General features: G+C 33.0%; 1 protein-coding gene and 1 long non-coding RNA gene across 2 annotated transcripts; one reads left to right on the top strand and one right to left on the bottom strand.

Moving 5' to 3' along the window:
- The first annotated feature begins 1,542 nt into the window (after nt 1-1,542).
- LOC114411594 (pentatricopeptide repeat-containing protein At3g59040-like) lies at nt 1,543-2,369 on the top strand. Its single transcript, XM_028375225.1, has 2 exons — nt 1,543-1,803; nt 2,259-2,369. Exons 1-2 carry the CDS (start codon nt 1,560-1,562, stop codon nt 2,336-2,338), a joined length of 324 nt encoding a protein of 107 aa, XP_028231026.1. The 5' UTR covers nt 1,543-1,559; the 3' UTR covers nt 2,339-2,369.
- Nucleotides 2,370-12,983: 10,614 nt separating this feature from the next.
- LOC114411489 lies at nt 12,984-13,776 on the bottom strand. The gene is made up of 3 exons (XR_003666467.1): nt 13,670-13,776; nt 13,095-13,582; nt 12,984-13,022 (listed from the first exon to the last, which is right to left on the bottom strand). It is a non-coding gene; the product is annotated as an uncharacterized LOC114411489 (long non-coding RNA).
- Nucleotides 13,777-15,900: the final 2,124 nt, after the last annotated feature.

Raw genomic sequence — 15,900 nt, 5'->3', positions numbered from 1 at the left:
AAACAATAATAAACTCCCCTCACCTATCGTGAGCTCTACGTCAGTTTCCCTTTGTGTCGCTCAGAGACCTCTCTCATTCACGTTCGTTTGTCCAAAAGTAAGGTTCTATATACCAAATTGAAGGAAATTTAGTATAGATTTCAGAAACAAGGTTAATGACAACATTCAGAGTCAAATACCCCTATCAAAACATAAAGGGTTGAGGGGTGTTTCGGATTCTACTAAAAGGAGACATCATTTTAAAATTTCGATCATGCCAATGTGACTGGGGTTCAGTGAAGGTCACGAAAATAACATCAATGTTATAAAAATATAACTTTTCAATGTCTCATTTTCAAGGGTTTTTCAAAAGAAGTATAAAAACTTCCAATAATGATTCCAAAGTCAGAAGAGATGCAAAGATAGACTCAAACTAACAAGGAGAAGGCTCCCAAGTCAGATAAGATGCAAAGATAGACTCAAACTAATAAGGAGAAGGTTTAGAATCACGATTACCTCGAAGAAATCGTGAAGGAAGGATTGGAGGGTTCATTCTCTACCGAATCCTCGAGTTGAGTTTTGAAGATTCCGCTCCGATCAAACTATTCTTCTCCGTGCGGTGATCCGACAGTAAGCAAAAGCGGCTCGTGACGGTCACCGGTGGTCAGTGGTGGTGGAGGAGGAGCTTGGGGGTGTTGGGGAAGGTTTATGTGAAGAGAAGGAGGAAGAATCTGACTGTTTTACACTGCTGAACGTATTTGAAGCCTGCAACACTCACCCAGGCGAGTTTGGCTCGCCTGGGCGAGCTGATCCACAGCTCAAATTTTCGGCTTCGGTAAAAAAAATCATATCGCTAATTTAAGAAGTTATATTACAAATCCCAACGGTCAGAATATGGAAAATTGTCTTAGGAACCACCATAAAAAATTTGAAGACGATCCAACGGTTAACGAATCTAGGATGACAATTTTACTGAAATAGGTTTAGGTAAAATTTGAAATCTCATAATTTCAACTTAGCTCAACAAAACTCCACATAACTCAACATCCACATCAAGAAATTCACACATGACTAATTCAAGCCATACCTAAACTCATTCAAGTAAACCATATGGTCAAATAACACAATAAATACAATTAAACATCAATTTATAATTAGTAATATCTTAGGGTGTTACAGTATTAACGGCGACCGAGCATTGCAGATCTAAAAGTAGATCTCACATTCTTCGTTCTCGTCCTTCACTTCTTAGGTTTTTTGCATCGCAGATTTGCAAGGAGATCTCGAGATAAACTATTTATTTATTTTTTAAAGTTTCTGTTCGGTGATTGTGCTCTGCGTTTAGGGTTTGAGATGGAGGCAAAGAACAAAGTGAAGATCGAGGATTCTACAACGGAGTCTCCAACTTCGGTCCTTGAAGACGAGGTATGTTTTTCTGTCCTTGTCTTTCTTCCTCAAACGATGATAATCATTTTTGAAGAGTGAACATTGAAAAATGCAGATGATTAATAACCAAAATATTCCTTGAAAACTAGATTCTTGAATGGCTTCAGACTTAGAACTGGTGGGATTTTGGTAAGATGGATTTCTTCATGCTTATCACGACTTATGGGAAGCTAGGAGACTTCAATGGTGCCGAGAAGGTCTTAGGCTTGATGAATAAGAATGGTTATGCACCTAATGTGGTGTCTCAGACTGCACTTATGGAAGCTTATGGAAAAGGAGGCAGATATAATAATGCTGAAGCAATATTCCGAAGGATGCAGAAATGGGGCCTTGAACCTTCTGCTTTCACATACCCGATAATTCTTAAAACATTTGTTCATGCAACTATATATTCTTTTACTCTGCGCTTTTATTTCCCTTTAATATTTAATCTCTTGCAGCCACTAGTGAGGGTGGTGGTTGTGGTACTTCTGGTTTCCTGTGAATTTTTTTTAATAAAATTCAAATATGTTCTTTGTCTACCTTCTTATTGAATTTTTGGATTTTTTCGATGAATGTGTTCAGTCTTGCCATAGAATTCTAAGCTGTAAATAAGGGCCCAATGATGGCTATTCAACTCCAACACATCCCTTCATCTAAGTTTAAACACGGAGATTGATGGGCTCAAAAGTTTTAATTATTTGTTCCTATAATAATGATTGTTCAGCCCCAACACATGTCCTCGTGTTTCTTTGATGACTATATTGATCTCAGCATACATTTCTTAAATATTGTACAGACTGCTTTTGAGTCTCTGACTTTCAGTTTTGCATTTATATATTTAATTCACCTACAGGGTAACAAGTTTAGGGAAGCTGAAGAATTGTTTGACAACCTACTGAATGATGAAAATTCACCTTTAAAACCAGACTAGAAGATGTTTAATATGATGATTTATATGCATAAGAAGGTTGGAAGTTATGAACAGGCCCGTAAGACATTTGCACTGATGGTTGAACTGGGAATTCAACAAACTACAGTAACCTATAATAGCCTGATGTCATTTGAAACAAATTACATATGAGGTTATTGCATGAGTTTACATATGAGGTTATATATATATATATGAGATGTAAAAGTGGCATTTTAGTTCATCTTGTTTTTTTTTCTATTAGTGACATGTATAGTTTGACTTTGAGACGTGATATCTCTTATCTTTGTGTGCTAGAGCAAGTTGGTAAAATGTTGTTTGACCATTGGTTTTAAGTTCATGAAATGCCATCATTGCTCTCCCTTTGCTTTCTAAGCAAGGTTTTAAACAAGCACATTTTATTTTTTTATTATATTCTATTAATTTGTAATGATTGCTTGTAGTTTGAGTTGTTAATTTAATCATTAGCATGTTGTCATGTTTCAAATTACTTTAAAGGAAGTTGCGGAGAGGTTGTGGACAGGTTGGGAGGATGAAAGGATCGAGAAAAATGAAAATAGTGGGACTGCTGTGGACATAGATGTATTATTTTGAAAACATATCTAAATTATTCCTCTCTATTTGATGACATTAGAATTGTAAAATGAATTATATTATTTATACAATATTTTTATAATATTATTATTTGTCATTCTGTCACAGTATTCATCTTATTATGTACCTTTTCTCTTACATTCATTGTACAAAAAGAATATACACATTTGAAATTTGTTATATACATATAATTTTTTTAAAAGATAATATATAGAAAAGAAGTGTAACACAATTCAAGTAATGATTGAAGGGGTCGATGGGTCCCCTTGCACTTTGGCTGCACACAATTAAATGACTACTCTCATAATACACTACTGATTGTTGTATTCCCTTTGCTAGGTAGGGGTGAGTACCACTCTCAAATTAAAGCCTCAAAGCTGCAGTTTTTACATTTGAAAGAAATGACCTTTCTTAACTTTTATTTTACTTTACATTTATTTTCCTCCCATTATATAGTCTAGGATAGCAGTGGGGAACTTGAGCATTTTGATACATGGAATGATTGCATGCAGAATTTGTTCTATTGTATTTGTATAACAAAACTTCATAGTATTTTATTCTGAAACATTGTTATTAGTAGTAACTAATTGTTGGGCTTTTTAACAGAAAAATGTTAGTGGTAACTATTTGTTATGTGTTGATAGAAAGTTTTTTTCTTTTTCTCTATCTGCATTTGATTCCATTTATTTCCACTTCCAAATCTCATGCTTCTAAAAATTCCTACATTTCTAAAAATTAATAAATTAAATAAACAAAACAAAAAAATAATTTTATAAAACTAACGATATCCTTAATTAAGGTTGAGTTTTGTGGAAGCACCTACAATGAGGAACCAGAAAAATACTCTGTTATATCATTACCAGCAAAGTTGATTGGGTTTAACATGTATTGGAATGAATGAGTAGCCCATAGTGTTTAGGGGTGGGTAAGCAGGTTGGCCCACTCCGCGTAAGGCCCGCCCGCATTGGCAGCGGACCGGGTCAATCTGCCCCTGCTTTTTACACGGACCAAATAAATTGGTCCGCCCCTGCCCCGCGGACCCCGCTGGGCAAACGGGCCAGTCTGCGGGCCTAGCTTTAAAAGAATTTCAATTTTTATAAAAATACAATATAATCAAATTAAGTTCAATATAAATGTAAATAAAATCTCAATAATTAGTCAATTACATCAATAAAATAAATAAATCATTCAAAAACTCAATTCATCATATTTATAACTTGCAGATCAAGAGTTTCGTGGTTCATTCCCTTATCCCATGATTTTATCATATAATAATAGACAAGTGAAGTGTGAGGGGTGTAGTAAGTTTGTGAAAACAAAAGTATCTCTACGATATAATTGAGAAAAGAGGCATAGAATTTAAGAGTTTAACAACAATGAATCAACCCAACAAAAATAGGATAAAAACAAATTCTAGAGAAAGAAGATATGTACTTTGTGTGGTGGCATGGTGGTGGGCCGAGGCTGTGCCGCTGTGATGTGTCGTGTGACTGCATGAGTGTTAGTCGCGTTTTGTCTTCTTTGTAAGGGAAAGAGTCGTATGACATACGAGTGTGCGTGACTACGTGGTGGAGAAAAATCGTGAAGAGAAAAAGTGTTCTTAGTATGTTACAATGATAACTACTAAATATGATATGAGCTATTTTTTATGATAAAAATATATTGAAATATATTTAAAAATATTTATTTAACAATTATTTTTGACTTAAATGATAAGAATTGATATTTTTATTATTTATGACTTGGAAATATGAAAATGATAGATTAAAAGAGAAAAAGATCGAAAAAATATCAAAAAGGAAGATTTTTTTATCACTTATCTTTTTTATAATAAAAATATATTGAAATATCTTTAAAAATATTTATTTAACAATTTTTTTTGGCTTAAATGATAAGAATTGATATTTTTATTATTTATGACTTGCAAATATGAAAAAGATAGATTAAAAGAGAAAAAGATCGAAAAATATCAAAAAGGAAGATTTTTATTATTTATCACTTATCTTTTTTATATTAATCTTTTATTTTTCTTATCTTATCTTTTTTATCTTTATCATCTTTTAATTTAAATCTTTTATTTTTATCATTAAATATTTTATTTTTATCTAATATATATTTCTTTATCTATCGTTTTAAAAGAAAAGTTTAAAGTAAAAAAGAGAAAATCAAATATAATATAATTGGGTCAGGGTCACACAAATCAAACGGGCTGCGGGCAACCCGCGGGCCAAACCCGCATAGGCCGCGGGTTAAGCGGGGCGGACCCAAAAATATGACATAATCATAGACCGTTTAAAAAAATTGGTCCATAACCCGCGCAGACCGCGGGTCCCGCGGGCCAGTCCATGGACTTGGACCCGTTTACCCACCCCTAATAGTGTTCATGTTCATGTTCATGTTTGTAGCCGTACAAAAAAAATTGGATCTCCTCTATGCAATGCTAGACACGGAGGATCATTGTTGTTAATCTAAAAGTGTCCAAATATGGAAGTCCTTGAGGTAAGTTCCAGAACTTTGCTTATCAAGATTTTCATATTTGCCTGTCAACCTCTATTCTATAAATGCATTTCAATTATGCACCAGTATTGTATCACACACACATGCCTTTGAACACTGCCACATGCGTTGACACCTAGAGGCTAGTGTGTATATATCATTTTTCTTCTCCATTTCATATGTTGTTTTCGTAGGGTCTTGGTTAGTAATAGTATTATTGGCTAGTGCATTTTGTCTTGACTACTTATTTTAAATATTTCATTAACTTTTTTTGTCTTCGGTAGCAATTTTGCAGTATTTTGGGCTTCCTTGTTTAATTTAAAATCCTTGTACATCATGTGCAAATTCTTAATTCTTTTATAATTTTATGTTTTAAAGACTATTAGTATATTGAAAACTGAAAAGGATTGATCATGCTGTACTTGTATCATCTAGGTTAACTTGTTGAAGCATGGTATCTCAGACCCATCCTTGATGACTTCTTTATCATAGAGCTCTAGTTATGGGCTTGAGAAAGATAAGCTTCTTGAACATGAAGAATACATGGCTACTCTTGGGTTTGTACACACCAAGTAAGAAACATCATTCTGCCTCAACATCATTCTGAACTGTTTGGCTTTTGTATTTAATTAATTAAGCAAAGGAGGATTCTTGAAAAGACAAGCCCAGCCAAGACCTGGAGGTAACTAGTGAATAAGAACTGACAAATGGTTAACTTGTTTGGCTTGATTAGCTGCTTGCTACTAGCAACATTCCATCTTGGCTGGACTTTTTTTCTTCTATAAATTTTCCTTCAGATATCCTTTAAAATTAAGGTCTCTGTCACCTACCATGTGTCACTGATTGTTTGAAAATATATAAGAAAATCAAGAACCAAAGATGAAGGGCTAAAGGCAAAAGTAAAATGAATTGTAAAAGATGCTTGTAATAAAGGCATCAAACTTCGAACCCATAGCCTTTGAATTCCAATAAATGACTAAACCACCACCTGCTATCAAATAATTGATATAATGCACGTGATACATTGTTAGCCTGTAACTTTATTTGGTCCTTTTCTTTCCTTAGGCCTTGCAATAAAAAAATTCTTCCATTTAAATTCACAAAGCATTAATTAACCATTAAGGGGAAATAAATATAAATAATTAAAATACATGTACAAATTATAATTATAATTAATATATATTGGAGGATGCTAACATAGGTTCACATAAAAAAATAGAAGGTATAAGTTAATAGTCTACCTTCATACTTGAGCAAAATAACCATTTCTGAAATGTTACTTCCAGATTTCCCCTTCCTTTCAGGAAATAGTGGCCTTCAAACATTAAAAGGTGCCGACTGCCAAGGTTTATTTCCAGTGTGACCGTGATTTTTTTTTAGCTATAAGCCTATTTCAGTATTTATTTCTATATATTTCATGCTTCTTTCTTAGGCAACATGTGCTTAACATTGTTATATAAAAGTAGTGTTTTTGGATGCGGCCCCCTCCTTTCATGGTCTTTTTCGGCGTTAACAACTTTCATCATGATTTAGAAATGCTTTTTCCAAGTTCCACCATCGTAGTCGTAGGTGTTGCATTCATAGCTCGTGTAGCTCAGTATTATAGCCACCAATATTCATATACTATGTATTTATTTATTCTTTTTAGTTGTGAGGTGGTTTCCATAATCCCATCACTGAGCACCAATCAAACTTGTAATAAAGGCATCAAACTTGTATTCACTATCCGTTTAAAAAATTTGTATCATATTATCATTTGCCACAGTTCTATCTTATATCCACTTCCTTTCCTTTATTGGAATAAGGTTGCTGCATAGTGAAGCAGTCATCGGTATTTTCTTTTGACTTGTGTAGGTTGCAAGATCAAGACTTGGATGCTAGTAATTTTGTGCAGTTGAGGAAGGCACTCATGCAGTATTTCAGACCATCCTCTTTTGTGAGAGAACACACCAAAAACAAACCTGAAGAGCATGTTTCATCTTCTCTGGTTCATGGCAGTCAAATGGATTCTAACATGATAAAATTTTATGACAAAAATCCAAGAGCTCAGCATGAAAGTTATGTTTCTGCACTATGGAAATTGCGTGATCGGGTTCTCTCTCTACACAAACAAATGCCTCACAAACACTACTGTGCAGGATTTGTTTAAGTTTTTCTACTTTGCTAGTTGCTACTGTTATATTGCTTCCTTTCTTGTTGACCATTTTTTTTTTGTGAAATACTTGTAGACTAGTTAGTTTTAATAAGCTACAAAATTGAAGACACGTTATATGTTTTCCTGTTTGTTAGATTTTATCAAGTTATACCAGAGACTTAATTGCCAGAGACAATTGAGTCTCACATTATTTGCTACAAAATTATTTGACTCCAATGCTACAAAACAAATTATACCTTGGAGATGCATAGGTAATTTTCTTAAATTTATCTGCATAGTTAGTTTTTGTTCTTTTTGGTGAACATATAGTTAGTTTAATGTTACTAGTAATAAGCTAAAAGCTATACATGACAATCCCGACTAGACAATTGTGCTACGTAACGTTACTTAATTAAGGTCATATTCAAATTCATTTGAAAGCTATGGTTTTGCAACAAATATCATGAAGTTGATGAGAAATATTCTATTTTAGATTAATTTCTATGGTATATGCTTCTACATATCCTTGCCACTAGGATTGGGTGCAGGGTAACGTTAGAAAATGAAAAAAAAAGTAACATTATTAGATTCTCTTAAAAATATAGTATTCATGATCATCTATCGTAATAGGTTAGTTATGGTGTTTATTCTACACTAGAGTGTAATAAAGGCTTTAATACTTTCTCAGACGATTATTATTTGAGACCGTCTTAAAAAGTAAATATTCTAAGATGGTTATCTTATAACCGTTATAAAGACGATTTGTAACCGTTGTTGAATGCGTCTTTTAACCATCGTTAAATGTTTTTTTTTTTTGCAGTGATGTATGAGTTTTCATTTAGTTTTAAAATCTTTTTCCATTATCAATTTCTTTCATTTTATAGCGAAATTTGAAAACTCACATTTGTTAGAACCTAGGGGTTTAGCCTTGAAATTCTTTTGTTTCTCTAATTTAGCATTTTATAATTAAAAATCTTTTATAAAAAAGAAACACTTCAACTTCAAAAATCTTAAAATCTGTTTTATTCATTTTTTCTTTTGGTATATTTCACTATATAAAATAATATGTTAAATTAACATGTTACAAAAAATAAACCAGACACAAAGAAAAATATGTCAATAGTCTTGTATTAAAAAATTAATTATTTGACTAAAATTAATATGGTTGTCAATGAATAATGGCAAAAATATATAAATATTAAGTTTAACGTAATAAAAATATGAATATTTATGTTTTTCATGAAACATTTTAAATTAAATTACTTTAATAACACAATATTAATTCTACGGTTGCTTTTCTACTCTCCGTCTCACTTTTTTTCCTTTAACATTAATCTAATCCTATAAATAAAACTAATTATTTTATTTTGCCTACAACAAATATTTGTTGATTGGTTTTAATAATTTTAATCACAATTATGATGAATATGTTTACTCATTAATGATGTACCGGTGCAATAATGATCAAAAGAAGGTGATGATCATAGTTGACTTTATAAATATCATATGTTAACTTCATATTCATAAAATTTTCCTTCTTACGGCTTTTCAGAATTTTTTTCTTACTATTTCTTATACCTATGTTAGCAATTAATTGCTACTTAATCCAACATGAGAAAACAAATACTACTTCCAACAATACTATGAAGAAGTGAGTAAAAATGTTCTATTATTAAAAATACTTTTTTTTTATATAAAATAAACATTTCTCATATTGCTTTTGATATGTTTATTTTGCTCAATAATCTTTGGACGAAAGTATTATAAAAGTCAGAATTTTATGAATATGAGACACTCTTAACATTAATTAGAACAAAGAATAAATTAGCACAAAAATAGTCTTAATGAAGGGGTCTCAAATTCGTTTTCACTCTTTAGTTATACTACAATTATATTCATGCTACTATATCAAAACATGGATTTTAATTAACAAAACTGTCGATGTTTTCTTAATTAGAGTGACTGATTTCATTATTAGGTAATCTTTTCATCTTAATCGACATTATTGCTTTATCAAGTCATTCATTTTAAATTTTAAAATTAAAATTTTTAAAATTTCAACTTTAATTTTTATGTTTCAAATTTTTAATATTCATATTTTAAAATTTTAAGTTTTAATTTTTTTTTTAAATTTTGAAGCTTAAATTTAAAGTATTAAATTTCAAAAAATAAATGTTCAATTTAAATTTCTAAAATTTACATTTTAAATTTTATGGATTACATTTGAAATATAACTGTCAGATACTTATTTTGATATTAACATATCAGCAAATCAAACATGTTAATATCCGTTAATAGTCCGCAGAATTTTAATTTACTTATTCTAATCAAATTTTATTCATATACTATTCCACTGCTTCCTTTAATTTTATTTTTATTCTTAAAAAACCTGAAATGTGTTTTTTTTAATATAAGAATTATTTTTTCAATAATAAAAAGAATATACGATCATACCTGTATTTTTTTTTTAATTTATATATAATATCTCTCCCCGTGTGGTTCGCTAGTGTAGATGATATTATTAGAAACTCGAAGCAAGACCTCACTCTGGCAGTCGTAGTCATTCTCATTCGCTGCCACCGATGAAGAAGACAGCACGTTGGCAGGAGAAGAACCCTTGTAGTTGCAGGCCGAGATCTCATCTCGTAGTGCATTTTCTTGTGCAGTTTTTGGAGCTGCACAACATAGCCATGGACATGGAATTGCGTGGTCGTCATTACCTTCGTGGGTTGTGACAGAGGAAAGAAGAAGAAACCGACGCAGGAAAAGGGAGATTTTATCTTGTGTGGAAGAATACATCTCATACTGAAAAATAAGTTTTTAATATTGGTTATTTTTTATTTTATATTAAAATTACCGATATTAACATTATCAATATTAATCTCAATCTTTAAAAAATCAATATTACATGACATTTATTTTTACAAAAATATAGTAAGAAATATATATATATAAAAAAAACAAACTATAAAACAACACCAATTGTAATAAAATTGATGTTGAACGTGATTATCACATCAGTTTTGGTTAAAATTTATGTTGAAAATGCGCTTAAAAAACACTTTCTGATTTTAGACCAACCAATATTATTTTTTAAATATTTTTAAATATTTTATTTATTTTTATAATGAACCAATTTATAAAAATATATTAATTTTAAATTAAAATATTATTTTCATTACAATATGACATTAATATGCTCTGTTAAAAATAAAATATTATTTTCATTACATGTTATTCATACTATTCATCAATGTGCCAATGTATATTTATAACATATCTTGGCTCCATAAACTAAGCATTATGAAATCATGTGTGTGTCACTTAACTAATTAAAAGTAAATATAATGAGGCCAGACATCTATTCACCGCATGATCAAAAAACAAGTTCATAAAGCGGTTATCATAATAAATTCAGAATATATTGTACTTTAGTTAAACACCAATAGGTGATGCATATGAATACCAATCTTAAATCATAAAATAAAGATTGGATATGTAACAGTTAGCAAGTAAACAGGCAGTTTCTATAACTGGATGAAAAAAACGCGCTTTTAGCTTAAATCTTAGCTTGTTTGAAAAGGATTTTGAGTTGTTGAATTATAGTCATCTTAAAATTAATTATCATTATATTAACACAACTGACTTCTTATGACTAAAAGTTATCAAAGATGGTCGAGTCCTTCCCTGGAGGATGGTTTTCCTCAGGCTTGTGAAAAGGGTAACTTATAGCCTTTCCAGGTGTTTTCTTCAATGCTTTTCTCTTGTGCCGCCTGAAGTGGGCAAACTTAAATAAAGTATCTTCTCTTCTAGCATGAACAACATGTTCAAATAATGTCAATACTATTAGAAAATATGCTTTCTACATCGGTTATTTATGACTTTCAACATCGATTTTTGAACCGATGTTGAAAGTACCGACGTTGATAGTATTATCGTTAACATATGTTAACGTCAAATTACCAACATCGGTTATATAAATAACCGATGTTGCTAATATGAATTACACCCAGAAAATGTATATTAATGTTGAAAGTTAACATCGGTTTTTACAAAAAACCGATGTTAACGAATGTGTTACTGTTGACAGTAAAAACCGATGTTAACGAATGTGTTACTATTGACAGTTAACATCGATGTTAACCCACGTTAACATCGGTTTTTATAAAAAAACCGATGTTAACGAATGTGTTATTATTGACAGTTAACATCGGTTTTTATAAAAAACCGATGTTAACGAATGTGTTACTATTGACAGTTAACATCGGTTGTTATGAAAAATCGATGTTAACCAAGTTAACATCGGTTTTTCAAAAAACTGATGTTAACGGATGTGTTATTATTGATAGTTAACATCGGTTTTTATAAAAAACCGATGTTAACGAATGTGTTACTATTGACAGTTAACATCGGTTTTTTTAAAAAACCGATGTTAACGAATGTGTTACTATTGAATTTTAACATCAGTTTTTTAAAAAACCGATGTTAACTAAATTTAACATCGGTTTTTTTACAGAAAACCAATGTTAATGAATGTGTTGCTATTGACAGTTAACATCGGTTTTTTATAAAAACCGATGTTGTTTTCAGGAATTTTTTTTAAATAATGTCTCTGTTTTTACAAAAAAACAAAAATTTAACCTGTAAATTTAAAATCAGACCACACAGCATACAACATATATCATTTGCATTCAGTTTTCAAATAGATTTTAGCAAACAACTAGCTATCAACAAAGGTTGTTCAATGTTAAGATGAAACAACAATTGTAAAAAATGTAATGCAAAGTACGTAAACTAATTAATTAACCTAAAGTTACATAGTTGCCTAACATCCTATGTTTGATTTCTAACTTTTAGATAATACTGTGCCCACTGTATGCGAAGTGCCTTGAATCTCTCTGCTTCCAATGGTCTAACTTCATTAAGATATTGCATGATCAAATAAAAAAATATATTAATAATGTAATAACAATTATAAAAAAACCAAATTTGTTTGTAATAAACAATTACCGTCTCCCAATTATTCCTGAAAGATCCTAAGATTAACATGGACATCCAGTGCATCACGTAGTAGCCACATTCAGTGATTCCTTTTTGTCTATTACACTAAATACATAATGAAATTTGAATATTAATTAAACGTTAACTACAATTAGTGTACACACACATAAAATATATACAAGTAGAACTTTTATTTAAATCACGTACCTTAACAACAATCCACCTAGCAGCAGCCTTGGATTTCGGTTGTGGAGTATCATCAAGTCCTTTCAAAGCACTAGTGTTGAATATGAGGAACATTAAAATATTGATGTTGTTGAGTTATGCCAATGAAAATGTATTGAAAACAATACTGACCTGTTAATTATTCCCTTAAAGTAGTTGTCTGGCCTGTTATGTAAAGAACAAAACCAGACAACAAAGTTTTCCTTAGGCAGAATGACGACCATTTGCCAGTGTCCGCTGCAGTAGAGACGAATATGAGTTATTGTAGTAGTATAGATTATTTAAATTCAATTATTGTGTTTGACTTACCCATTCAGATAGGCTCCAAGGTAAACATCTCGTTTTGAACTTTGTATCCAACTCTTGATGTAACTTTCAGATTCAAATTGTGATTGCCCAGATCTCTGAATGGATTGTGGCTCGAGGAATCCATACACATCAGAATTCCCCGCTCGCACACTTGTCTCGGTCAGATGGCTATATTGTTAAGTCAAAGTTAATTATGTATGAATTTAAAACAATTACTTTGGTAATTAATAGTAATCTAAAATGACTTAGAGAATCCACAACTGTATAACAGATATGCTGAGACATTGACCACCGTGTGCAATTCCAGAGAGATCTTCGTGCTTTATATACAACGGGAAGTTTTGATTAAACACCCCGAATATGGTAGCATCCCACATAACCTGGAGCGGCTTCAAAAACAGTTGTGGGATGGTCAATGTCATCAGGTACAGGGGATCGTCGACCTCTTCATCCAGGCTTTCTAGAGATTTTGCTGGAGACACAGCTGCCTGTTGATAAAACATAGTTAATTAGCAAGTTTTGATTACAGTGAACAAATTAATTGAAAAAATAAACATATAATCAGAGTAAAATACATGTTCTGATAAACACTTCACAAGATGTGTTGGCCAAGCAAGGAAGGTGTTAAGTGTCTGCCCCACTAAGGTAACCTCGTCAGTGGGTACAGGAACGAGAGCCTCTGCATCTTTAACGTCCTCAACACCAACCTTGACTTGGCCATGCAACAAAGGGATGTTGTGAACTGTTGTGGATCCCTCATAAAGTCTTCCTAGGGCAACCAGGCGGGAAGGATTTTCTTCAATATATAGCCCGCATTTGTCTGAGTCAACCGTCCCTGGATTGTTCCCTGAGGGAGCAACACAACTCTCCTTTGTGTTGACACGAGGACCTGAGGGACCAACCTCTGGCTCTGGAGGTAGTGCAAGTCCCTGTGATTGCATCTGAGATTGAAACTGGGACTGCATCTGGCTGAAGGATTCCATCATCTTTCGAGTCACTTTTTCTATAATTGACTCCTCCAGTTGGTCTCTGATTTGTTGGGTCAGCTGTTCTAGGTCTTCAGGAGGCATGGAGGAAGAACTACAGGACGTTCGTGAAGCCGATCCTAAGTATTGCTTTATGGTGACACCGGCTCTAACAGCACGAACACGGCCAGGGTGCTCTGGTCGCTCAATGGCAGCAGTCAGGATATCCTGACGTCCATGGGGGATGAACGATCCCTGTGACGCCTGCTCGTCCAAAGAATCCTGTACCGAACACTTATTTGTCCAAGAAATTCACAAAATACACAAAGATAATTACAATTATTAATTAAAAATAACTTACAATCTTGTCAGCTATTTCTTTTGCTGCCTCAGATGTCATCTGTCCAGTTTTCTTCGTGCGGGCTATCTTCCATTTCACGTGGCATCTGATGGGAGATGGAGGGTCAATGATGCCCTCAGTGCTTCCAGATTGGGCAGCTTCTTCCAGTCTTTTCTTTGTCTTCTCAGCCATGAGCTTTTCTTCTAAATATTCATAACCCCCACGAGACAATACATGCGGGGCAGTGCTTTGCTTCTGGGAGGCCTGTGCCTTTTTCCGCACATCCTGTAAAAGTTTAACATTAATGAAAATGATTATTACAATAAATTAGAAGAAGTGATTTTGTTGTGGAAAACAACTAAAATGACAAAGTACATACCTCCCATGAGTGGTCTCTGTGGGTCTGACAAAACTGGGTCCATTTCTCCTTGCTAATGTCATATTTTTCACAGACAATGTCGTCTGCACCATCCTTGTCGGCTCCAAGTGCCCATTTTCTAGTCAAGTCAGATTTAAACTGCCTCCAGCGCTCGCCGACAATCTGAATAATTTTCTTCTTTGTCCTACTGTCAGAAGCTTCAGGGATTTCAAATTCCTCCTGACAAACAATAAATTAGGTTTTATTGTAAGTAAATAACAAATTTAGACTATTAAAGAAAATCAATGAAGAAAACTCAAATACCTGAATATCCTCCCATATCAAATCCTTATGAGCAGTAGGGACTTCCTTCCAGGTGTCATATGTCACGTCGACCTTATCATGAGCGACAATCCCCAAATATGTTCTTAATTTCTTCTTGTGGGGACCGTCGGCCTTGCCAGTAGCAGGATCGATGTTGACCACAGGTCTTTCTGCCCCAGGTGGTCTAGTGGCCAATGATCTTAGCCGTGTCGCCTTGCGTGTCCACTTCAACGTAGATGGAGACGCTGATGCGTCTGCAGGAGGAGGAGGAAGAGGAGGAGGAGGCGAGGCAGGTGGAGTAGCCATGGTCCTTTAACGAGAAAAAACATTGTATGAGTTATGTAAATGAATGTACCGAAATGAAATATTATATTAGAAAATTACGTTAGACGATGTTAATTAATTCTCCTTCATCATGATCATTACGATTAGCATGAACGTCGTCAGCTTCTTCTTCTCCTACGCTGTTAGAAGTCATTTGTGTAGACAAAGGACTAATATAAGTGTCCATGTATGATTCATCATCTTCTACATTAACACCAATTGTTTTCCCGTGTAGAACCATAGACCACCTTTCATCATAAGGGTCTTGCACATAAAATACTTGCTTAGCTTGTTCTGCTATGATGAAAGGGTCATTTTGGTAAGCTAGTTTCTTTATATCTACCAACGTAAATCCTACATCATCAGTCCGCACACCGGTGTTGCTGTCAACCCACTTACATTTGAAAACACAAACAGTAAATTTGACATAGTTAAGCTCCCATATTTCATCAATGAAGCCAAAGTAAGGGATTGAAGCTACACAGGGATTGTCAT

This window comes from Glycine soja, chromosome 5, assembly GCF_004193775.1.
Source record: "Glycine soja cultivar W05 chromosome 5, ASM419377v2, whole genome shotgun sequence".
NCBI lineage: Eukaryota > Viridiplantae > Streptophyta > Magnoliopsida > Fabales > Fabaceae > Glycine > Glycine soja.
Note: the sequence above shows the minus strand (reverse complement) of the source record. Positions and strands in the feature narration are given on the sequence as shown.